We start from the raw sequence: 25108 nt of genomic DNA, 5'->3' as shown, positions 1-25108 counted from the left end.
CAATTAGAAAGAAAATCCATTCTACTCTGCAAAATCATTTTTATGGGACTCTCTTCCTTGTATTTGGAAAAGCCATGATGTTCCAGTCTGCCTCTCTGCCTGCTCTAACCATTGCAGTGTGCACCATTACAATGCAGGTTAATTCATTGCAAGTACAAAAATACTGCAGATGTTGAAAATGTGAAATTAACCCCCCCCCCCCGAACCAGCCCTTTCCAGTTCCTAGAGGCTCTTAACGCCATGGCCAATGGCTCTATGGCCAGAGCAAACCGTAACGGGGAGAGGGAGCACCCTTGCCCCGTCCCTCGGTGTAGTTTAAAGTACCCCGACCTCGGCTGGTTCGTACGCACACTCGCTACTGGTGCCTGATAGAGCAACCGCACCCAGTCAATAAAGCCCTCACCAAACCCAAACCTTCCCAGCGCCTCCCACAAGTAGTTCCACTCCACCCGATCAAAAGCCTTCTCCGCATCCATCGCTACCACCACCTCCACCTCCTCTCCTTCTGAGGGCATCATAATAACATTTAGAAGCCTTCGAACATTGACCTTGAGCTGCCTGCCCTTTACAAATCCCGCCAGGTCTTCCCCTATCACCCCCGGGACACAGTCCTCTATCCTTTTGGCCAGTATCTTAGCCAGCAGTTTGGCATCCACATTCAGTCGAGAAATCGGCCTGTATGACCCACATTGCTCCGGATCCTTCTCCCGTTTCAGGATCAATGAAATCCTGTTTTTGGGGGGGTTTAAACTAATGCAGCAGGGGCATGGGAACCTGGATTGTAGTTTTAGGGTAAGGGAGAATGAGAGTATAGAGGTCAGGAGCACAGATTTGACATCGCAGGAGGGGGCCAGTGTTCAGGTAGGTGGTTTGAAGTGTGTCTACTTCAATGCCAGGAGTATACGAAACAAGGTAGGGGAACTGGCAGCGTGGGTTGGTACCTGGGACTTCGATGTTGTGGCCATTTCGGAGACATGGATAGAGCAGGGACAGGAATGGATGTTGCAGGTTCCGGGGTTTAGGTGTTTTAGTAAGCTCAGAGAAGGAGGCAAAAGAGGGGGAGGTGTGGCGCTGCTAGTCAAGAGCAGTATTACGGTGGCGGAGAGGATGCTAGATGGGGACTCTTCTGCCGAGGTAGTATGGGCTGAAGTTAGAAACAGGAAAGGAGAGGTCACCCTGTTGGGAGTTTTTTATAGGCCTCCTAATAGTTCTAGGGATGTAGAGGAAAGGATGGCGAAGATGATTCTGGATATGAGCGAAAGTAACAGGGTAGTTATTATGGGAGATTTTAACTTTCCAAATATTGACTGGAAAAGATATAGTTCGAGTACAATAGATGGGTCGTTTTTTGTACAGTGTGTGCAGGAGGGTTTCCTGAAACAATATGTTGACAGGCCAACAAGAGGCGAGGCCACGTTGGATTTGGTTTTGGGTAATGAACCAGGCCAGGTGTTGGATTTGGAGGTAGGAGAGCACTTTGGGGACAGTGACCACAATTCGGTGACGTTTACGTTAATGATGGAAAGGGATAAGTATACACCGCAGGGCAAGAGTTATAGCTGGGGGAAGGGCAATTATGATGCCATTAGACGTGACTTGGGGGGGATAAGGTGGAGAAGTAGGCTGCAAGTGTTGGGCACACTGGATAAGTGGGGCTTGTTCAAGGATCAGCTACTGCGTGTTCTTGATAAGTATGTACCGGTCAGACAGGGAGGAAGGCGTCGAGCGAGGGAACCGTGGTTTACCAAGGAAGTGGAATCTCTTGTTAAGAGGAAGAAGGAGGCCTATGTGAAGATGAAGTGTGAAGTTTCGGTTGGGGCGATGGATAGTTACAAGGTAGCGAGGAAGGATCTAAAGAGAGAGCTAAGACGAGCAAGGAGGGGACATGAGAAGTATTTGGCAGGAAGGATCAAGGAAAACCCAAAAGCTTTCTATAGGTATGTCAGGAATAAGCGAATGACTAGGGAAAGAGTAGGACCAGTCAAGGACAGGGATGGGAAATTGTGTGTGGAGTCTGAAGAGATAGGCGAGATACTAAATGAATATTTTTCGTCAGTATTCACTCAGGAAAAAGATAATGTTGTGGAGGAGAATGCTGAGCCCCAGGCTAATAGAATAGATGGCATTGAGGTACGTAGGGAAGAGGTGTTGGCAATTCTGGACAGGCTGAAAATAGATAAGTCCCCGGGACCTGATGGGATTTATCCTAGGATTCTATGGGAGGCCAGGGAAGAGATTGCTGGACCTTTGGCTTTGATTTTTATGTCATCATTGGCTACAGGAATAGTGCCAGAGGACTGGAGGACAGCAAATGTGGTCCCTTTGTTCAAAAAGGGGAGCAGAGACAACCCCGGCAACTATAGGCCGGTGAGCCTCACGTCTGTAGTGGGTAAAGTCTTGGAGGGGATTATAAGAGACAAGATTTATAATCATCTAGATAGGAATAATATGATCAGGGATAGTCAGCATGGCTTTGTGAAGGGTAGGTCATGCCTCACAAACCTTATTGAGTTCTTTGAGAAGGTGACTGAACAGGTAGACGAGGGTAGAGCAGTTGATGTGGTGTATATGGATTTCAGCAAAGCGTTTGATAAGGTTCCCCACGGTAGGCTATTGCAAAAAATACGGAGGCTGGGGATTGAGGGTGATTTAGAGATGTGGATCAGAAATTGGCTAGCTGAAAGAAGACAGAGGGTGGTGGTTGATGGGAAATGTTCAGAATGGAGTACAGTCACAAGTGGAGTACCACAAGGATCTGTTCTGGGGCCGTTGCTGTTTGTCATTTTTATCAATGACCGAGAGGAAGGCGCAGAAGGGTGGGTGAGTAAATTTGCAGACGATACTAAAGTCGGTGGTGTTGTCGATAGTGTGGAAGGATGTAGCAGATTACAGAGGGATATAGATAAGCTGCAGAGCTGGGCCGAGAGGTGGCAAATGGAGTTTAATGTAGAGAAGTGTGAGGTGATTCACTTTGGAAGGAATAACAGGAATGCGGAATATTTGGCTAATGGTAAAGTTCTTGAAAGTGTGGATGAGCAGAGGGATCTAGGTGTCCATGTACATAGATCCCTGAAAGTTGCCACCCAGGTTGATGGGGTTGTGAAGAAGGCCTATGGAGTGTTGGCCTTTATTGGTAGAGGGATTGAGTTCCGGAGTCGGGAGGTCATGTTGCAGCTGTACAGAACTCTGGTACGGCCGCATTTGGAGTATTGCGTACAGTTCTGGTCACCGCATTATAGGAAGGACGTGGAGGCTTTGGAGCGGGTGCAGAGGAGATTTACCAGGGTGTTGCCTGGTATGGAGGGAAAATCTTATGAGGAAAGGCTGATGGACTTGAGGTTGTTTTCGTTGGAGAGAAGAAGGTTAAGAGGAGACTTAATAGAGGCATACAAAATGATCAGGGGGTTGGATAGGGTGGACAGTGAGAGCCTTCTCCCGCGGATGGATATGGCTGGCACGAGGGGACATAACTTTAAACTGAGGGGTAATAGATATAGGACAGAGGTCAGAGGTAGGTTCTTTACGCAAAGAGTAGTGAGGCCGTGGAATGCCCTACCTGCTACAGTGGTGAACTCGCCAACATTGAGGGCATTTAAAAGTTTATTGGATAAACATATGGATGATAATGGCATAGTGTAGGTTGGATGGCTTTTGTTTCGGTGCAACATCGTGGGCCGAAGGGCCTGTACTGCGCTGTATTGTTCTATGTTCTATGTTCTAAATCGAGGCCTGCAACATTGTTGGGGGGAGGACTCCCTTCTATCTTGCTTCGTTAAATGCCCTCATCAGCAGTGGGCTCAATATCTCTGAAAACTTCTTGTAGAATTCCACCGGGTAGCCGTCAGGCCCCGGGGCCTTGTCCGACTGCATGCCTTCCAGCCCCTTGATTATTTCCTCAATCTCAATTGGGGCTCCCAGCCCTTCCACCAGGTCCTCCTCCACTCTCTGGAACCTCAACTGATCCAAAAACTGCCTCATCCCCTCCACCCCAGCCGGGGGTTCCGACTCATATAATTTACTATAGAAGTCCTTAAACACCTCATTCACCCCCACTGTGTCCAGGACAGTATTACCGTCTCTGCTCTTTACTTTACCTATCTCCCTGGCCGCCTCTCTTTTCCTGAGCTGGTGCGCCAACATTCTGCTTGCCTTTTCCCCGTACTCATAGATCGCCCCCCCCCTGCCTTCCTCAGCTGATCCACCGCTTTCCCTGTGGTCAACAGCCCAAACTCCGCCTGTAGCCTCCGCCGCTCCCTCAGTAGCCTCCGAGTATCTCCTGTCACCTGGAGTATCTCCTCCACTAATCTATCCCTCTCAGCCCGTTCCACCTTTTCTCTGTGGGCTTGTACTGAGATTAATTCCCCTCTGACTACTGCCTTCAGAGCTTCCCAGACCGTCGCTGCAGAGACCTCCCCCGTATCATTTGTTTCCAGGTAGTTCTGGATGGACTTGTTAACCCGCCCACAGATCGCTTTGTCTACTAGCAACCCCACATCCAGTCCCCACAGCAGGCGTTGCCCTCTCTCCACACTAACCCGTAGATCCATCCAGTGCGGGGCATGATCCGACACTGCGATTGCTGAGTACTCCGTGTCCACCACCTTCGGTATTAGCGCCCTGCTCAGAACAAAAAAGTCGATGCGAGAGTATACCTTGTGGACATGTGAAAAAAAGGAAAACTCCTTCGCCCTTGGCCGTGCAAACCTCCATGGGTCTACTCCCCCCACCTGTTCCATAAAACCCTTCAATTCCTTTGCGCAGCTGGCCTCCTCCCTGTCCTGGATTTTGACCGGTCCAATTCCGATCAATGACTGTATTGAAGTCCCCTCCCATGATCAGGTTGTGACTCTATGTCTGGGGTCTCACCTAACACCCGCCTCATAAATTCCATGTCGTCCTAATTCGGAGCATATATGTTCACAAGTACCACTCGCACCCCCTCTAGCTTCCCACTCACCATTATGTACCTACCCCCCCGTGTCTGACACGATTCTCCCTGCCTCGAATGCCACTCATTTGCTGATCAAGATCGCTACCCCCCTGGTCTTTGAGTCCAGTCCTGAGTGGAACACTTGGCTGACCCACCCCTTTCTCAATCTTGTCTGGCCTGTAACCTTTAGGTGTGTCTCTTGTAGCATTGCCACGTCCGCCTTCAGCCCCCTCAAATGCACAAACACGCGAGCCCTCTTGACCGGCCCATTCAGTCCTCTAATGTTCCATGTCATCAGCCTGGACGGGGGCCTTCCAACAACCCCCCCTCCCTGCCGACTAGCCATCACCCTTTTTAGGCCAGCCTCGAGCTCGCGCCCTCCGCTTCCTCGAGTCCCCACTCAGGCTGTCGCCGTTTGCCCCCTAGTAACAGTTCTTCCCCTGTCAGCAAAGCAGCTCCCCCCCCCCCCCAGCACCAACACTAGAAACCCAACCCCCCCAAGTCAAGTTCCAGCTTAAAACCTGCTCACCCCCCACTGCGCTTCCGAGAGTCAGCTGACCCATGCTAACTTGATAGCGCCCACCTCTGGCACCAAGCAGTCTGTCTCCCTATTGTTTTCTCCCCTCTCCCCCCCCACATGGACAAACATTTTAAAAGCATCACATTCCCCAGTAAACAAACATCAGAAAAAAACCCAGTGAAGAATCAGTCACTTTAAGAAAGATAATCACCCAAAGAGCAGAACCAAATTAGAAGCCCATCCCCCAATTCTCCTATTCTCCAGGTCCTCCAGCTTCTCCTGCATACTTTTCTGGCGGTCGTTCATCATCCCCACCTTGTTTTCCAGCGCGGTTATGTACTCCTCGTGCTCGGACAACTTTTGTTCCACCTCCTGGATCGCTCTCCCGTGGGTTTCCTGATTCTGAATCACTTGATCAATCAAAGCCTTAATCGGGTCCAGCTTGTTCAGCTTGTCGAAGCAATCCTCGAAAAACTTCACCAGCTGCTCCGTTGACCACTGTGCCGTCTCCCCACGGCCCTGCTGCCCCGCCATGCTGTCCCGTGTTACCAGCTCTGCTTGCGTCTTCCTTATAGGACTTTGTCTTCTCACACGGCCTCTTCTGGTCCAATTCTCCATACACCGGAGGGGGATTTCTCCTCATGTCTCACTCTTCACCGATTTATCCCATAAAACCCGGAAACAACCGGGGGAAAAAGGTCCAAAAGTCCATTACAGGCGGGAGCTATCAAATGAGCGACCTACTCCTCCATGGCCGCCACCGGAAGTTTTGTTCAGAAAGTAATTCATTAGCTGTGAAGCACTTGGAAACACCCTGACGATGCAATAAGGTGCTACACAAATGCATTGAGCTTCATAAAATCTTTTTGATAGAAGTTTTGGCTGGAATTCTCCGCTCTTTGTGGTTCACTTTTCCCGCTGGCAGCGCGCCCCTGGTTTCCCAAAGGTGTGGGGTGGTTACAATGGGAAATCTCATTGACAAGTGGTGGGGAGATAGAATCCCACCGCCAGTGAATGGTGCGCGGCCGAGGGGCACGCAGCTGGGAGAATGGAGAATCCAGCTCATTGTTTTGTACAGTTTCTACCTTGACTCTTCAGCAAAATATACTGGGGGGGGGGAAGAAGAAGTAGCTTTCCCATTCCCATTTGGAATGCAGGTATGTTGCTACATTCATTGTGATATGGAGTGCTGAATAACACACTATCTTTATCTCAAACCACAGTTAAGGTGCTGCCTATCTGGACCTGCCCGGTGTAGCTTGGGGCCAGGGGACACTTGGGAATGACTGGAATTGAGACAGGCAATGCCGAGATTCTTCTGTTGGTTTATGAATCAAACCCATGCAGAAGATGCTCCTTTAACAGGCGAACTCTGCTTTAAGCACCGAAGGCTCATTTCATTTTTCAACTTCCCAGGGAATGTCTTTTGTTAACTAATAGGAAGTCCTGGGAAGTTGGCAACCACTACTAAAACGCTCATTCGCAAATTTTATGTATTCCCTTTCAATCTTGCCTCAATTTCCTCCCCTCCTCTCCTAACGCTGCTGACTCCTTGCTGGTTGCCAGGCACCATCTCCCAAGGCAGACAAGGCTATGGGCCAAATTCTGGAAAATGGGATTAGAATGGTTGTGTTTGACCGATGCAGACGCGATGGGCCGAAGGGCCTTTACTGTGCTGTATGATTCTATGACAGTCCAATGACCTCTGCTGGGAAGTGCACATGGATGCAGACATCAATTGAAAACACAATCAGGCTCAAGTGCTTTGCTTTGATTTGATTTGATTTATTATTGTCACATGTATTAGTATACAGTGTAAAGTGTTGTTTCTTGCCTGCTGTACAGACAACGCATACTGTACATAGGGAAGAAAGGAGAGACTGCAGAATATAATGTTACAGTCATAACAGTTAGAATGAAGTTTTAGAAGCATAGAACGAGAGTAAAAGATAGCATTGGAGATAAGGTATGCTGGGCACAGCTTGCAAGAAGTCGCCTCGCTCGGGCGCCATCTTGGATTTTTAACAAGTGCGAGGTTTCCCCCAGTTGAATATACCCTGGGATCGCAAGTGCACATCAAAATACTTTTAAAATGTTATGAGGGTCTCTGCCTCCACCATCCTTTCAGGCAGCGAGTTCCAAACTCTCAGCACCCTCTGGGTAAAAAGGTTTTTCCTCACATCCCCTCTAAACCTCCTGTCCCTTACCTTAAATCTCTGCCCCCTGCTCATTGACGCCTTCACAAAGGAGAACAGTTTCTTCCTGTCTACTCTATCTATGCCCCTCATAATTTTATCCATCTCAATCATATCCCCCCTCAGTCTCCTCTACTCCAAGGAAAACAACCCCAGTCTATCCAATCTCTCTTCATAACTAAAGCTCTCAAGGGCAGCCCGGTGGCGCAGTGGCTAGCACTGCTGCCTCACGGCGCCAAGGGTCCGAGGTTCGATCCCGGCTCTGGGTCACTGTCCGTGTGGAGTTTGCACATTCTCCCCGTGCTTGCGTGGGTTTCACCCCCACAACCCAAAGATGTGCAGGGTAGGTGGATTGGCCACGCTACATTGCCCCTTAATTGGAAAAAATGAATTGGGTACTCTAAATTTATTTATTTTTAAAATAACTAAAACTCTCCATCCCAGGCAACATCCTGGTAAATCTCCTCTGCACCCTTTCCAGTGCTATTACACCCCTCCTATAATGTGGATTCCAGAACTGCACACAATACTCTAGCTGTGGCCTAACCAATGTTTTATGCAGTTCCAGCATAACCTCCCTATTCTTAAAATCTATGCCTCGGCTAATAAAGACAGGTATACCATATGCCTTCTTAACCACTGTATCCGCCTACTCTGCTACCTTAAGGGACGGGTGTACATCCACACCAAGGTCCCTCTGATCCTCGGTGCTTCCCAGGGTCCTGCCGTTTATCATGTATTGCCTTGTTTGTCCTGCCCAAATGCATTACCTCACACTTATCCGGATTGAATTCCATTTACCACTGATCAGCCTGTCTATATCCTCCTGTAATTGAAGGCTATCCGCCTCACTATTTACCACCCCACCAATTTCCGTATCATCCGCGAACTTACTGATCAAGCCTCCTACATTCATATCATTTTTTAAAATAAATTTAGAGAACCCAATTATTTTCTTTCCAATTAAGGGGCAATTTATCGTGGCCAATCCACCTACCCTGTGGGGGTGAAACCCACGCAGACACGGGGAGAATGTGCAAACTCCACACGGACAGTGACCCAGGGCCGGGATTCGAACCCGGGTCCTCAGTGCCCTAGTCCCAGTGCTAACCATTGCGCCACTTGCCACCCCAACATTCATATCTAAATCATTTATATGAAACACAAACAGCAAGGGCCCCAACACTGATCCCTGTGGGACCCCACTGGACACAGGCTTCCAGTCAGAAAAACACCGTTCGACCATCATCCTCTTTCCTGCCACTCAGCCAATTCTGGATCCAATTTGCCAACTTATCCTTGGATCCCATGGGCTCTTACCTTCACTATCAGTCTCTCATGTGGGACGCATTGTGATCAGCAGCAGGAATCTTGGTTTATATTTCCCCCTCCCTGGCCCATGCCTCTGAAGCCAATTGTAGCATTCCAACTGCTGCCTTGGCTGTGATCAGTTGACTTGAGAAAATGAATGAAGACCGCCATTGGTTATTGGAATTTAGACCCTGTGTAGTCATGCCGAGGTAACCTGAGCTTTTCAAGAGACCGATTTTTCAATTGTTGTGACAACAGGCCTTATTGGCATCTCCCACACACGGCACGAAGACTCTTGAGTCTAACCTCGCCTCTCCAATCCTAATGGATGAGGCCTTCTCCTGCTCCTTCTTTCTGTGCTCAAGGGTTTGCATTCTGGACCTGCTTCCAAGTTAAAAAAGAATGCTGAGTGGTCAAAGTGGTGCATTTCCTTCTGACTCCGTGACGGGAGGTCAAAGGACAGGTCATTTGTCAGAAATTACACTGAAGTGAGCAGCATGGTGGCGCAGTGGATAGCACTGCTGCCTCACGGCACCGAGGTCCCAGGTTCGATCCCGGCTCTGGGTCACTGTCCGTATGGAGTTTGCACATTCTCCCCGTGTCTACGTGGGTTTTGCCCCCACAACCCAAAGATGTGCAGGCTAGGTGGATTGTGCAGGCTAGGTGGATTGAACACGCTAAATTGCCCCTTAATTGGAAAAAATGAATTGGGTACTCTAAATTTATAATAAAAAAATAAATTTAAAAAAATAAATTACACTGAAGTGGGTCACATCAGTACCTGAGTTCAAGTTGTCCTTCCTCCTTGCTGTGTCTGCAGGTACTGTCACCACTGATGTGTCGCGTGTCAGTGTGCAGGCCAATATTTATATTTGGTTACTTACTAGTAAGGCAGCACAATAGATTGTCTGACAGATATGGTATAATGTAATGAGACACTAATGTTACTGTTGTAGCATAGGTCAGATAGGTTCAAACTCAGGAGACTGGGTGGCAGAGTGAGTTAGCATTTTCTCTCCTCGCTTATGGGAGCTGGGTTTGAATGCAGACCACACTGAAATGGCAAATGCCTGCTCACCCTACCAAATCTTAGTTGCAGTTCCAGTTCTTGTGAATGAAAATTCGCAATGACAAAAATCTCCTTCCATCATGGCATTGTGGGTAAAGTCATTCTCTTTAATATTGCAGCTATCTCAGTGAGGAAAGAAGGGGAGGAAATGGGTTGGTGGGGAACTTCATGAAGCTTCAGATAAAGGCACGAAAGTGGCTGGTGTACAGAGATCTGAACGTTTACATTGATGCAGTAAGTGGCCTTCCGAGGCTACGGCAAAGTAATACGAGTGTAGACAAAGCTTTACTCTTTCGCTAATCTCTGCTTTACCTGCTCTGGGAGTGTTTGATGGGGACTGTGTAGAGGGAGCTTTACTCTGTATCTAACCCCGTGCTGTATCTGTCATGGAAGTTGTGGTAGTATTGCAGTACCCGAGAGGCTATAGACCATTGGGTAAGCCTAGCAGCTTACCATTGGCTGTTTGGTATGTGGCTCCGCCCTGATAGGCGGGGTATAAGAACAGGTGCCGTCCCAGCAGCCCTCATTCTGTACCGAAGCTGCTGGGGAACAGATCTAGTCTATTAAAGCCTTCAGTTATGATACAACCTCGTCTTCGAGTTTAATTGATCGTGCAATAGAAGTGTTTGATGGGGACAGTGTAGAGGGAACTTTACTCTGTGTCTAACCCTGTGCTGTACTGTCCTGGAAGTGTTTGATGGGGACAGTGTAGAGGGAGCTTTACTCTGTATCTAACTCCGTGCTGTACTTGGCCTGTGGGTGTTTGATGGGGACGGTGTAGAGGGAGCTTTACTCTGTATCTAACCTTGTGCTGTACCTGGCCTGGGAGTGTTTGATGGGGACAGTGTAGAGTGAGCTTTACTTTGTATCTAAACCCATGCTGTACCTGCCCTGGGAGTGTTTGATGAGACAGTGTAGAGGGGGCTTTACTCTGTATCTAACCCCCGTGCTGTACCTGTCCTGGGAGTGTTTGATGGGGACAGTGTAGAGGGAGCTTTACTCTGTATCTAACCCCGTGCTGTACCTGTCCTGGGAGTGTGTGATGGGGACAGTGTCGAGGGAGCTTTACTCTGTATTTAACGACGTGCTGTACCTGTCCTGGGAGTGTTTGATGGGGACAGTGTCGAGGGAGCTTTACTCTGTATCTAACCCCGTGCTGTACCTGTCCTGGGAGTGTTTGATGGGGACAGTGTAGAGGGAGCTTTACTCTGTATCTAACCCTGTGCTGTACCTGTCCTGGGAGTGTTTGATGAGACAGTGTAGAGGGAGCGTTACTCTGTATCTAACCCCGTGCTGTACCTGTCCTGGGAGTGTTTGATGAGACAGTGTAGAGGGCGCTTTACTCTGTATCTAACCCCGTGCCTGTACCTGTCCTGGGAGTGTTTGATGAGACAGTGTAGAGGTGAGCCATTCATGCAGTTGGGCAGTAGATACATTACAAACAAGTTCAGGGGTTCAAGGCATTGAAAATGAAACAAAATGTATTTTTTGCCCTCTAGTTATTTCTCGTTTGCAGACTCTTAAGTGCTGACAGTTGTAAATGTTCTTGCTGCCCTTGGCTACCTTGCCCACATCTGTGAGCTTAGCCAGGCCCAGATTTCTGATTATTATTTTAATACTGATGCGAAAATCTTTCTGATACCCAGGAGGATATTTGTGAAGAAATCAGTGTTGAGAACAATCCTCAACTGACACCTCCACAAGGGCAGCGTAGATTGGTAACAGCACAGAAGGAAAAAGAGATATGTAATTGAGCAACATTAAACAGATCTTTCACACAAATAATGAGTGTTAATCACAAATACCAACTCTGAAAATACATCACATCTTGTGTTAGTGAAAGAGATTGAATCTAATGTTTTTGAGACAGTGACACTTTCAAGTGTGCTTTTTAAAAATTCATTTAGAGATGTAGACTTTGCTGGTTAGGCCAGCATTTATTGCCCATCGCTAGTTGCCCTTGAGAAGGTGGTGGTGAGCTGCCTTCTTGAGCCGCTGTAGTCCACGTGGTGTAGGTACACCCACAGTGCTGTTCGGGAGGGAGTGCCAGGATTTTGACCCAGCGACAGTGAAGGAACGGCCAATATATTTCCAAGTCAGGATAGTGAGTGACTTGGAGGGGAACCTCCAGGTGGTGGGGTTCCCAGGTATCTGCTGTTCTTGTCCTACCAGATGGTAGTGGTCGTGGGTTTGGAAGGTGAGCCTTGGTGAGTTGCTGCAGTGCATCTTGTAGATGGTGTACATGGCTGCTACTATGTCTCAGTGCTGGAGGGAGTGAATGTTTGTGGATGGGGTGCCAATCAAGCGGGGCTGCTTTGTCCTGGATGGTGTTGAGCTTCTTGAGTGTTGTTGGAGCTGCACTCATCCAGGCAAGTGGAGAGTATTCCATCACACTCCTGACTTGTAGATGGTGGACAGGCTTTGGGAGGTCAGGAGGGGAGTTACTCACCGCAGAATTCCCAGCCTCTGACCTGCTCTTGTAGTCACAGTATTTATATGGCTGGTCCAGTTCAGTTTCTGGTCAACGGTAACCCTCAGGATGTTTTAAAAAAAATATATATATATTTATAAATTTAGTGTACCCAATTAATCTTTTTTCCAATTAAGGGGCAATTTAGTGTGTTCAATCCACCTACCTTGCACATCTTTGGGTTGTGGGGGCAAAACCCACGCAAACACGGGGAGAATGTGCAAACTCCACACGGACAGTGACCCAGAGCCGGGATCGAACCCGGGACCTCGGCGCCGTGAGACAGCAGGGCTAACCACCGCGCTGCCCAACCCTCAGGATGTTGATTGATGTTGAATTGCCAATTTAGCCAATGGGGCACTGAATTTCTCCCTTGAAATGCAAGATTTCTGTTGGTGTGTGATCGTTGCACGCTTTATGCTGATGTTATTTTGCTTTCTCTTCCTGCACAGTCGATCCGGGAGGTGACTGGTTACTTGCTGGTGGCCCTCAATCAGTTTGAGTACCTTCCTTTAGAAAACCTACGAATTATCCGTGGCACAACGCTCTATGATGACAAATACGCACTCTCTGTCATTCTCAATTATCGAAAGGATGGAGTTCACGGGCTGAAGCAGCTTGGATTTAAGCAGCTAACAGGTAGGATTGTAGAAATGCAGGGTGGATGGAGGTTCGAGAGGAGCTGTTGGGGGAATAAATGAGTGCATTCACAGAGGGCAAGACATTTTCAGCACTCAACCAGGGACTTTCGATGCCTCTGGCACCGTTGCAAACATTGTGACTTTCCTCCTGTTGTCCCACAGGCAGCTGCAGCCTGCAAATATTAACATGAACAAGAGCGTTGGCAAGTTTTTCAACCACAGGGAGCTGAGCCCAATCTCGTCCTTTAGTGAGATCTAGATTAATATCTTGCTCCCAAACCTGAACTAGTGAATCCGAAGAAATTGAGGAGACGGTGTTGATTTTTCAGACCTGAAGCCGACTACCTTGCAAATTAAGCGGGCAGAAAAAATACTTTCTGTTTTGTACCTAAAATCTCTCTTTGTGCTTCCCTCCAGCTCACTCCAATTCTGTTAAATTCATGGGTTTGCATGATCCTTGACAGGTTTAATTAAAAGATTTATTTGTTGTGACTTTTGCAATGAGTCAGTGAGAAACGCGTAGTTTCTGTCAAACCAGATTTGCAGCCGGGGAACAGGACTGAAGCCAAATTTCATAAAAGGCAGCAAACGGCCCGCATGGTGAAAGCTAGCTAGCAGAGAGCCACCCTGAAGCTTTTCTTTATCACCCCCACTCGCCCCGCCTCTTCTCAACAAGATATTGCTTCACACTAGAGGTTGCTTGCACAGGTGCCAGGAACCTTTCCAGTACCTGATCTAAATGGCCCTTTCTCAAGATGGAGCTCAGATAATGTGTCAGTGGGCTGTTCAACTGTAGAGGCATCACGGTCGAGTCTGATTCTGTTCTCCTCTGATGCCCACACATATGCCCTTGGCAGTGGAGATGAATAGTGAGAGCCCTGGCTGATTTTCCTCTTCCTCGCCGAGGGGCTAATTCTTAAAGCCCCAGTTGGCAGCCAGCTTGATATCTGCGCTCACAGCAAAGACCAGAAATTGAATCTGGCAATGTTCTGGTCTATATGACGTTGTGCTACATATCGGGCGATTGAGGGAGCTCACTGTAAGTCTTGTTGCAGTGTGAAGGTTTTGAATTGCCCTGCCGTCCAAGCTCACCATTAACGTCCTATTTACCCAATGTTCCCTTCCAGTGGAAATGGCTCACTAATGAGCTGGGTCCTGTAACTCCCTGGCATCCTGGTCACATTGCAGGGCAAATTTAGCAACAGTGAGGAGAGTGTTTGTGGATAAATGAGACTTTAAAGCAGCTGCGGACGACAACGACTTTAATTTATATTGTGCTTTTAATGGAGTAAAACATTCCAGGCACTTCACAGGACTATTGTCCAACAAAACATGACACCCAAAAGCTTGGTTTTAAGGGGTATCTTAAAGGAGGAGAGAGGTTGTGTGGAGGAGTGGTTGAGAGAGAATTCCAGACTTTAGGGCCTTTGCAGCCAAAGGCACAGCTGCCAATGGTGGAAGGATTCAGTCAAGGATGTGCAAGAGGCCAGAATTAGAGGGAGGGTTGCAGGATGAAAGTAAGTTGTTGGCCTGTTTAGGTGAGAGAGTAGCCTATCTCTGCTCTGAATCAGAAAGATGGGCCCCAAGCGACGTGCCAACAGCTGGTCAACTTTAAAAAATTTATTTTAAAAATTTTATTCAAATTTTTACATATTTTTAACAAGGGTTGTGAATCTCTGGAATTCCTTGCCCAGTGAAGCAGTTGAGGCTCCTTCTTTAAACGTTTTTAAGAAAAAGATAGATGCCTTTCTAAAGAATAAAGGGATTTGGGGATATGGTGTTCGGGCCGGAGAGTGGAGCTGAGTCCACAAAGATCAGCCATGATCTCACTAAATGGCGGAGCAGGCTCGAAGGGCCAGATGGCCTACTCCTGTTCCTAATTCTTATGTTCTAAACACCCCCCCACCCCACCTTACAGAAAAAAGAAAAATAAAGAACACATAAATAAACATCTTACAACTACATCACGAATTCCCCCAATATACAAACCCGCCATTAAGCAATAATAAACACAGAGTACACTCCCCCTCCCCCATGGGTTGCTGCTGCTGCTGACCACCTCTTAACGCCCCGCTAGAAAGTCTAGGAATGGTTGCCATCGCCTGAAGAACCCTTGCACAGACCCTCTCAAGGCAAATTTTACCCTCTCCAATTTAATGAACCCTGCCATGTCATTGATCCAAGCTTCCACGCTTGGGGGCCTCGCATCTTTCCATTGTAGCAGAATCCTCCGCCGGGCTACCAGGGACGCAAATGCCAGAATACCGGCCTCTTTCGCCTCCTGCACTCCCGGCTCGCCCGATACCCCAAATAGTGCTAACCTCCAGCTCTGCTTAACCCGGGTGTTCACCACCTTAGACACCGTCCTCGCAAGTCCCCTCCAGAACTCATCCAGTGCTGGGCTTGCCCAGAACATATGGGCGTGATTTGCTGGGCTCCCCGAGCACCTCCCACACCTGTCTTCCACCCCAAAGAACCTGCTCCGCCTCGCCCCTGTCATATGCGCTCTGTGAAGAACCTTTAAATTGTATCAGGCTAAGCCTGGCGCAAGAGGAGGAAGAATTAACCCTACCCAGGGCGTCTGCCCACATACCCTCGTCTATCTCCTCCCCAAGCTCCTCCTCCCATTTACCCTTTAGCTCCTCCACCAAGGTCTCCTCCTCCTCCTCCTGCATCTCCTGGTAGATCGCCGAGACCTCGCCTTCTCCAACCCACACCCCCGAGAGCACCCTATCCTGGATCCTACGTGCTGGATGCAGCGGGAACTCCCACACCTGCCGTCTTACAAACGCCCTTACCTGCATGTACCTGAAGGCATTTCCGGGGGGAAGCTCGAATTTTTCCTCCAGCGCCCCAAGGCTCGCAAACATCCCATCGATAAACAGGTCCCCCATCCTTCTAATTCCTGCCCTGTGCCAGCTCAGGAACCCTCCATCTATTCTCCCCGGGACGAACCAATGGTTCTCTCGGATCGGGGACCAAACCAAAGCTTCTCCCTCACCCCTGTGGCGTCTCCACTGCCCCCAAATTTTCAAAGTCGCCGCCACCACCGGACTCGTGGCGTGCCTTGTCGGCGGGAGCGGTGCTGTCACCAGCGCTCTCAGACTTGTGCCCACACAGGACGCCATCTCCAGCCTCTTCCACGCCGCCCCCACCCCTCCATTACCCACTTGCGTATCATCGCCACATTGGCAGCCCAGTAATACCCACACAGATTAGGCAACGCTAACCCTCCTCTGTCCCTACTCCGTTCCAGAAACACTCTTCTCACCCTCGGGGTCTTTTTTGCCCACACGAATCCCATGATGCTCCTGCCGACCCGCTTAAAAAAGGCCTTGGGGATCAGGATGGGGAGGCACTGGAATACAAAAAGGAACCTCGGGAGCACCTTTCATTTTCACCAACTGCACCCTACCCGCCAGGGAGAGTGGCAGCATATCCCACCTTTTAAACTCCTCCTCCAGCTGCTCCACCAGTCGCGTTAAGTTGTGCTTGTGTAGGGCCCCCCAGCTCCTGGCCACCTGGATCCGCAGGTACCGAAAACTCCTTTTCGCCCTCTTCAATGGAAGCTCGTCTATCCCCCTTCCCTGGTCCCCTGGGTGTACCACGAAGAGCTCACTCTTCCCCATGTTGAGCTTATACCCGGAAATGTCCCCAAACTCCCTGAGGATCCGCATCACCTCCGGCATCCCCCCCCAGTGGGTCCGCCACATACAGTAACAGGTCATCGGCATACAACAAAACCCGGTGTCCCCCCCCCCCCCCCCCCCCCCCCCACCCCCCCCGGGCCAGCCCCCTCCTGTTCCTGGACTCCCTTAAAGCCATAGCCAAAGGCTCAATTGCCAATCGCCCCCCGGTACAGCCGAAAATATTCCGACCTCCTCTGATTTGTGCCCACACTCGCCACCGGGGCGTCGTAAAGTTGCCTAACCCAACTAATGAACCCCTTCCCGAACCCAAACCTCCTCAACACTTCCTAAAGGTACCCCCACTCCATCATATCGAAGTCCATCGCCACCACTATCTCCGCCTCCCCCTCCACTACAGGCATCATGATTACGTTAAGGAGCCTCCGCACATTGGTATTGAGCTGCCTTCCCTTCACAAAACCCGTCTGGTCCTCGTGAATCACCCCCGGGACACAGTCCTCAATTCTGGTAGCCAACACGTTCGCTAACAGCTTTGCGTCCACGTTGAGGAGAGCGATTGGCCTATACGAACCACACTGTAATGTGTCCTTGTTCCGCTTCAAGATCAGCGAGATCAGCGCCCTGGACATCGTCGGGGGTAGGGCCCCCCCCTCCCTCGCCTCATTGAAAGTCCTCACTAGTAGAGGGCCCAGCAGGTCCATGTACTACTAGTAAAATTCCACCGGGAACCCATCTGGCCCCGGTGCCTTCCCCGCCTCTTAGCTCCCCAGCCCCTTAGTCAGCTCCTCCAGCCCTACCGGTGCCCCAAGCCCAGCCACCTGCTCCTCCTCCACCCTCTGGAACCTCAATCGATCCAAAAACCGATGCATCCCCCCCTCCTCCGTCAGGGGCTCAGACCTATACAGCCCCTCATAAAAGTCTCCAAATACCCCATTTATTCCCACCGCACTCCGCACCGTGTTCCCCCCCTTATCCCTAACTCCCCCAATCTCCCGCGCTGCCTCCCGCGTCCGAAGCTGGTGTGCCAACATCCAGCTAGCCTTCTCCCCGTACTCATACACCGCCCCTTGCGCTTTCCTCCACTGCAGCTCTGCCACAGCTGGTCAACTTTACCGTCACTGGCAGTTCTGGTCAGAAATACTTAGTGAAACTCCTACACTGTCACCCTCAGTGTTACTAGTGTGTGGCTATTCACACCACAGCAGCCAACGTTGTCCTCTATGTGGACCATAGATCATCATTAAAAGCTTTTGTGGACCATAATGCATGCAAACCATTTTAAACATTATTTTTTTTAAATAAAATTTGAGTACCCAATTAATTTTTTCCAATTAAGGGGCAATTTAGCGTGGCCAATCCACCTAGCCTGCACATCTTTGGGTTGTGGGGGCGAAACCCACGCAAACACTGGGAGAATGTGCAAATTCCACACGGAGTTGGCTATCGTGACCCAGAGCTGGGATCGAACCTGGGACCTCAGCGCCGTGAGGCAGCAATGCTCCTCACTGCGCCACCTAGAGTATTCTTGTGGACCGGACCATAGGTTGGGAACCACTGCACTGCAAAAGAGGAGTTACATTTGTTTTCTTTTACCTTCTCCCTGGAAAGTGCCTTTATCCCCAGATTGCTGCCTCCATCCCCCCCGTAGTGTTGACCAGCTCCTGTGCCATTCACCTGCTGACACATTGTGGAATTACAAAGATCCCTACTTAAAAGATTAAGGCAAAAAGTACCATATTAATGCAAGTGATGAGTAATCGTATTTAACAATCTGGTTCTTAAGTGTGTGTGAACCAACGTAGTGACAGACATTGATAAATATTCCTCTCAACTTTCCCTCCTTATAGGGCTGGGCTTCCCTTGGCTTTTGATGCCACCAATTGTTGGCTATCATGCAGCTTCTGTACATGTCTTTAAGGCAGAGATAGATAGGTTCTTGATCAATAAGGGGATCAGGGGTTATGGGGAGAAGGCAGGAGAATGGGGATGAGAAAAATATCAGCCATGATTGAATGGGAGCAGACTCGATGGGCCAAGTGGCCTAATTCGGCTCCTATGTCTTATGGTCTTATGTTGGAATAAATGACGTTCTTGAACCAGAGAACAGGAGTATTCGAGGAAGAACGAGTTATATGTAGGATTTTGGGGTGTTTGAAAAGAATTGTTGTTTGATTCAAAAGATCAATGATTGAATGATTGTAGCATTTAAAATTGATTTTTATTTTTTTTAGACCGCATCCATGGTTTTTATAAACCTTCAGCTACCTGTAATATTTTACGGTCAATGTTTGAGATGTTCCTGTGTTGGCACTCCCTCTCGATGTTAACATTTTTCCCCCTGTATTTGTCCCAAATAAAATTGTGAACATTTGAATTAATGCTCTCGTTCCCATCCTCTCTCATCCCTGGATTTACACTTTTTGATGGCGAGTTAATTGTTTTCCTGCTGAACCTTCTCTCCTTGTCTGTTCGTGTGTTGTGTAGAGATTCTGGCAGGAGGCGTTTATTTGGAAAGCAACAATTTCCTGTGTCACACACAGACCATCAACTGGGCTGACATCCTTCATAATCCAAAAGAGAGAATGGACTTCAATGAGACAAAAGATGCTGTAAAAGGCTGTGAGTATAACAGTCAATTAGTTGGGGTCACCTAGTTTTTGGAATCTATGCTTTCATAAATTTTACACTGGAAGTTAGTCCTTTTTATTAAAAGCAAAGGCCTTAACATTCCAAATGTCAAACTCTGTCTCATAGACCTTCTGACTCCTTGTGCACCAATTCTCCTCCTGTTAGCTTCCTTCCTTTCCTAAGCTGTTGATTCTGGCTGATGTACACTTCCATCTGCATTATGCCCTCTGGTACTTTGCCTAAGTGGCCATTCGTCAAGCGTGAATCTCGATCATCGGCTGTCTTCTTCAACTCTGGGGCATTACAGAAGAACCTGATTCTATCTTCACCTACTGCACTCTGTTACGACACCCTGGGCAAGTGTGCGGTCAATTCCAGCTCCATAGACCCCGGAGTCCCAACACCAGTGAATTGACCAAAACAATCAGATAAAATTTGCAGAATCTTTGGCCCCTTCACTGCTCAATAAGTTATAGCCACCAGGTTTGTAAATTGAACACAATTACTGTTTATTTATAACAGAAATAAAGTTGAAATATGCAGTAATTATAATGGAATAATGGCCAGCTAATCTACTTGTCCACCTTTTATTATCCCACCCTCTACCCAAACACACACAAGATGACACACACAGGGGGGCGGGTGTGTGGAAAAAGGGTGAAAATAATAAAGGGATTGAAATGATATAAAAGATGAGTGTCCTTGCTTCCGTTATTGAAGTCATTGCAGCAGGTTGTTCTCCCAGGGTGCTTGGGGATCTTCTGGCAGTGGCATTCAGTCAGTACTCCCAGACAACCGGATTTCCTCTGGAGTGGCGCTTTAACTTTTATCAACCTGGGCCTTCATTCAAAGGAACAGTCTCCGGCCTGTTCAATTCTTATTGGTTTTCAACTCCACCAGAATGACCTACAGCCTTTCTGAGATAAGAACAGAGTTCCCCACACGAGATTTTAAAAGGGTTTTACCGATCACCCCTCCGCATGTTTTTTGGCGGGGAAGGCGGCCCGCCAGCGGGATCTATCAGTCCCGCCGTTGTCAATGGGAAACTGGTGCGCCAGCGTGGGACCGGAATTTCCACAGCCCAGAATAGTTCAAAACTACTAATAAGCACCAGTGTGGAAAAGAATCTCCTCAAGAAAAGGAAAAGTCCATAAATCTAATTAGTTTTAAACTCATTAAACTCACATCCTTTAAGAAGTACCTGGATGGGCACTTGGCACGTCATAACATTCAAGGCTATGGGCCAAGTGCTGGCAAATGGGATTAGGTGGGCAGGTCAGGTATTTTTCATGCATCGGTGCAGACTCGATGGGCCGAAGGGCCTCTTCTGCACTGTATTATTCTGTGATTCTGATTAGTTGGGATTTTAAAAAATCTTGCTGTTAATTCTGTAGTTAAACAAGGTTGGAATTTTGTATCGGATATAAAATTGGGAGCCCACCACCTAGAGGGTCCCGTCCAATCACCCACCATCCTGCTTGGAAATATATGTGCTGTTTTTTCACTGTCGCTAGGTCTAAATCCTGGCACTCCCTCTTGACAGCACTGTGGGTGTACCTACACTACATGGACTATTGTAACGGTTTGCAAAGGCAGCTCACCACCATCTTCTCGAGGACAATTCGCAATGGAAATAAATGGTGACCTAGCCAGCGACACCCACATCCTGTAAATTAATTTTAAACAATTGTTGAAATAAGTAGTCCGCTCCTGGGTGCAGGTGAACATGTCTTTTGCCACCTGAAGAGATTAGATGGAATGTGTTTGAAGGTGGGAGTCTCATTGACTTTTACTAACTTCCCTCTTTCTTTCTTTCAATCTTTCCCTCCCCCGACATACTCTCAAAGGATGAGCCTTTCCCCGGACCTGGGAAACATCCAATTCCTGTTGGGCCTCTGTCAAAAGGTTCTTAAGTCATCTGAATGCAGGGGTAAAACCTTAGTTAAGTGAGGTTTGTGAGTACAACCCTGTGCCTTAGCTCCCTTGTTTGTCCAGGATTGCTAAATATCACTAAGATAATGATGGAAGAGAGAGTCTATCAGTCCATTCTAGTTCATCCATCCCGAATTCCCCATTTCAACATACAGTTGTTTCTTGCATGACTCCTGGGGTTTTGCCTCTACTCTTCTCCCTGGTCGCTTATTCCATATATTAATGACTTTTCATGTGCAGAAGGATTTCCTGATCTTGGTTCGAAAATAGTCTTTTACAACGTTGAGCTCTGCATCCGCTTGCCCCACTTCTCTCAATTTAAGGATTTAAAGTTGCTTTCCAAAGTTGATCTCCGGCTCCATCCACCTAACCTGATATTGGCAGACCCCACAGCTGCCTGGGTATAAGTTCCAACACAGGCATGATGGGTTGAATGGCCTCATCTTGTGCTGAAAGGTGCAATGATTCTGTTTCAGCCTGTATTCTTTACAGACCAATACTAGAGGGCCCAGAATTAAAGGCAATTACTTCTATATGTTATCGGTTTGGTTCATTCAAGTGTATCGGTGTTGTGATAGGGAGACCCCTCTCCTTTTTTTCAGGTGCCAAGTGTCATGCAGCTTGTAATGGACATTGCTGGGGCCCTGGCAAGGGTGACTGTCAGACTTGTAAGTATACCGTCTGTTACTACTGAACATGTTGTTATCATATATATGGCGTTAGATCACAGATCAGTTCGGATCTCATTGAATGGCAGAACAGGCTCAAGGCCTACTCCTGTTCCTACTGCTGCTAGGTACTAATCAGGTACAGAAAATGGACAGATCAAGGTACAGTCCCCGCTGTGTTAGGCTTAAGACGGCTGTGCATCACAGGAAGAATTCGAACAGAAGTTTGCACCATAGCAACTCAAATCAATTATAGCATACGTTTCTCAAACATGTGAATGTATTCTGGCAGTAGCCAGACTTAACGGACGAATAGAATACAAGTATGAAGGGATGAGGGAAACATTTGCGGTAATTAAAAGAAACACGATCGCACATGTTGGAGGTTGCCAGCGCCCCTTGCTTTCTCGTGCTCATTCATTCACATAACTCATTCCAAATATAAGTATTCTGAAAGGTAAACCAAATTAGTTACAGATGATTATAAATTAGTGTCAACTTGGCTCTGCGCTGAGTCAGAAAGTTGTGGTTTTCAAGCTTCATTCCAAGATTTGAGTGCATACTGTAGGCTGATTCTTGAATGAAATGCTGTATTGTCAGAGGTGTTATTTTTGGTTTGGTTAAGCTGAAGCCCCCATCTGCCTGTTCAGGTAGCCGTAAAAGAGCTCATTGGCACTGGGACGTTGAGATGTTCCGGGGATCTGATAAATGCAAATTTATTTTTAGCGGGTCGAACTGGTGAGTTTGGACCCTCCTGTCCAAGCCACCATTTGGAATAAGAACGTCAGGACGTTATCTCGGCCATTTAGGATTGAGATGAGGAGAAATGTCCTCACTCAAAGGGCTGTCAATCTTTGGAATTCTCTACCCCAGAGGGTTGTGGATGTTCAGTCGTTGAGCTTTTCAGGACTGAGATTTTTGGACACTAAAGGAGTGTGGGGGTAGGGGAGGGTAAAGTGGAGTTGAGGTAGAAGATTAGCCTTAATCTTATTGAAGGATGGAGCAGGCTCAAGGAGCTGAATGTACTCCTCCAATTTCTTAGGTTCTTATGAAATTGTTCACTTGTGTGAGGTATTGGAGGGTACCTGACCCCTGTGGAAGGTTGGATGGATCAATAAGGGGCAGCATGGTGGTACCAGTGGTTAGCACTGCTGTCTCACAGCACCAGGGACCCAGGTTCAATTCCGGCCTTGAGTCACTGTCTGTGTGGAGTTTGAATGTTATCCCTGAGTCTGCGTGGGTTTCCTCCGGTTTCCTCCCACAGTCCAAAGATGTGGTTAGGTGGATTGGCCATGATAATTGCCCCTTAATGTCCAAAGATGTGCAGGTTATTTCATAGAATTTACAGTGCAGTGCAGAAGGAGGCCATTCGGCCCATCGAGTCTGCACCGGCTCTTGGAAAGAGCACCCTACCCAAGCCCACACCTCCACCCTTTCTCCATAACCCAGTAACCCCACCCAACACTAAGGGCAATTTTGGACACTAAGGGCAATTTAACATGGCCAATCCACCTAACCTGCACATCTTTGGACTGTGGGAGGAAACCAGAGCACCCGGAGGAAACCCACGCACACACGGGGAGAACGTGCAGACTCCGCACAGACAGTGATCCAAGCCGGGAATCGAACCTGGGATCCTGGAGCTGTGAAGCAATTGTGCTAACCACTATGCTACCGTGCTGCCCGCGGGGGGGGGTTATTGGGTTACGGGGATAGGGTGGGGGAGTAGGCCTAGGTAAGGCGCTCTTTCAGAGGGTCGGTGCAGACTCAATGGGCCCAATGGCTTCCTTCTGCATTGTCGGGATTCTATGGAGGTAAAGGGGAGAAAAAGTGGGGCAGGAATACAAAATAGCGGTAGTGATTCTGAGCTTCCTCCGGCAGTTGGGACTGTCAACCTCGAGCATGAACCATATAACATGCTCTTTCCCACTCTCTCCATTCTTTTTTTTCCTCACAGTGACTAAATCAGTGTGTGCTCCTCAGTGCAACGGCCGATGCTTCGGACGCAACCCCAGCGAATGCTGCCACAGCCAGTGTGCTGGTGGATGTTCAAGGTCGAAAGATACCAACTGTTTCGTAAGTCTTGGAAAGGATTTTCCTTCAGCCAAGGGGTGACTAAATGTGAACTCTAATACAGAAGCAGAATACTGGAAATTGGAAATGAAAGCAGAAGTCCTCAGAACACTGAGCAGATTAGGCCGCACCTGTGTACAGAGATACTGTTGAGGCCGATTTCTGCTGCTCTCTCTCTACACGTGCTTTCTGACCTGCTGAGCATCTCCAGCATTTTTTTGTTTGTATTAAGTGTAAATTCTAACTACTTGATCAGGAGTGAGAACTGATCCTGTACCATTTTACTAGGAGGTGGCGATGTAGCCAAGAATGAGCAAATCGCTTGTTCCTTTCCTCTTCGGGTAGGAAGTGCTGTCTTACAGTCAAAGCAGTCGTGTGACACACAACTACAGTCAGAAATAACTCCCATCAGGAAAATAGCACTAAAACTGAGAGGTGTATGAGAGAAAGTATGATTGTAACTGGAATTGACGTGGTGAATGCAAAAGAGTGGGACGAGCATTAGAGAGTGTCTATGCTCAGGACTAAATGTCTGGTGGAGACCAACTGGAATAAAAGTGGGAGAGTGCATTGGGAACAGAGAGACTGAGGATGATGGTGAGTTGCTGCGAGGGGACTGGCAGCCAGAGTGAATGAAATCCGAATCCAGCGAGGCAGGGATTGAGAGGCAGAGAGTGAGAACAGTGTTGGGGACGGAGAGTGAGCAATGGGGATGGACAGAGTGTGGGACTCTGACAGATTGAGACAGGCTGAGAGACTGCGACTGCATGCAAGCGAGTGCAATTAATGAGGGTTACAGTGTGCAGGAGCGTCAGAGTGTGAAATGGTTATTCTGTTTGTCAGTTTGATTCTTACATGAGGGTATGTTCCCACAGGCATGCAGGCGTTTTAATGACAGCAACGCCTGTGTTCCAGTCTGTCCAAAGCCATTCATTTACAACAAACAGTCCTATCAGCTGGAGCGTAACCCAGACACCAAGTATATGTATGGAGCGTTCTGTGTGACGAGCTGCCCTGGTAA

At 48.2% G+C, this 25108-nt stretch overlaps 1 protein-coding gene across 3 annotated transcripts in view; it reads left to right on the top strand.

Annotated features, from left to right (window-relative positions):
• The window catches only part of LOC140405441 (receptor tyrosine-protein kinase erbB-4-like), a 198812-nt gene that overhangs the window by 100451 nt on the left and 73253 nt on the right, over positions 1 to 25108 (top strand). For all 3 annotated transcript variants that reach the window (XM_072493856.1, XM_072493854.1, XM_072493855.1), the window contains 5 exons: positions 12948 to 13134; positions 19271 to 19405; positions 21949 to 22014; positions 23972 to 24090; positions 24963 to 25104. In XM_072493856.1, coding sequence (XP_072349957.1) covers positions 12948 to 13134; positions 19271 to 19405; positions 21949 to 22014; positions 23972 to 24090; positions 24963 to 25104 — 649 coding nt within the window. The remainder of the gene's footprint in view (positions 1 to 12947; positions 13135 to 19270; positions 19406 to 21948; positions 22015 to 23971; positions 24091 to 24962; positions 25105 to 25108) is intronic.

This window comes from Scyliorhinus torazame, chromosome X (genome assembly GCF_047496885.1).
Source record: "Scyliorhinus torazame isolate Kashiwa2021f chromosome X, sScyTor2.1, whole genome shotgun sequence".
In the NCBI taxonomy this organism is placed as follows: domain Eukaryota; kingdom Metazoa; phylum Chordata; class Chondrichthyes; order Carcharhiniformes; family Scyliorhinidae; genus Scyliorhinus; species Scyliorhinus torazame.
This window is presented reverse-complemented; position numbering and strand designations above follow the sequence as displayed.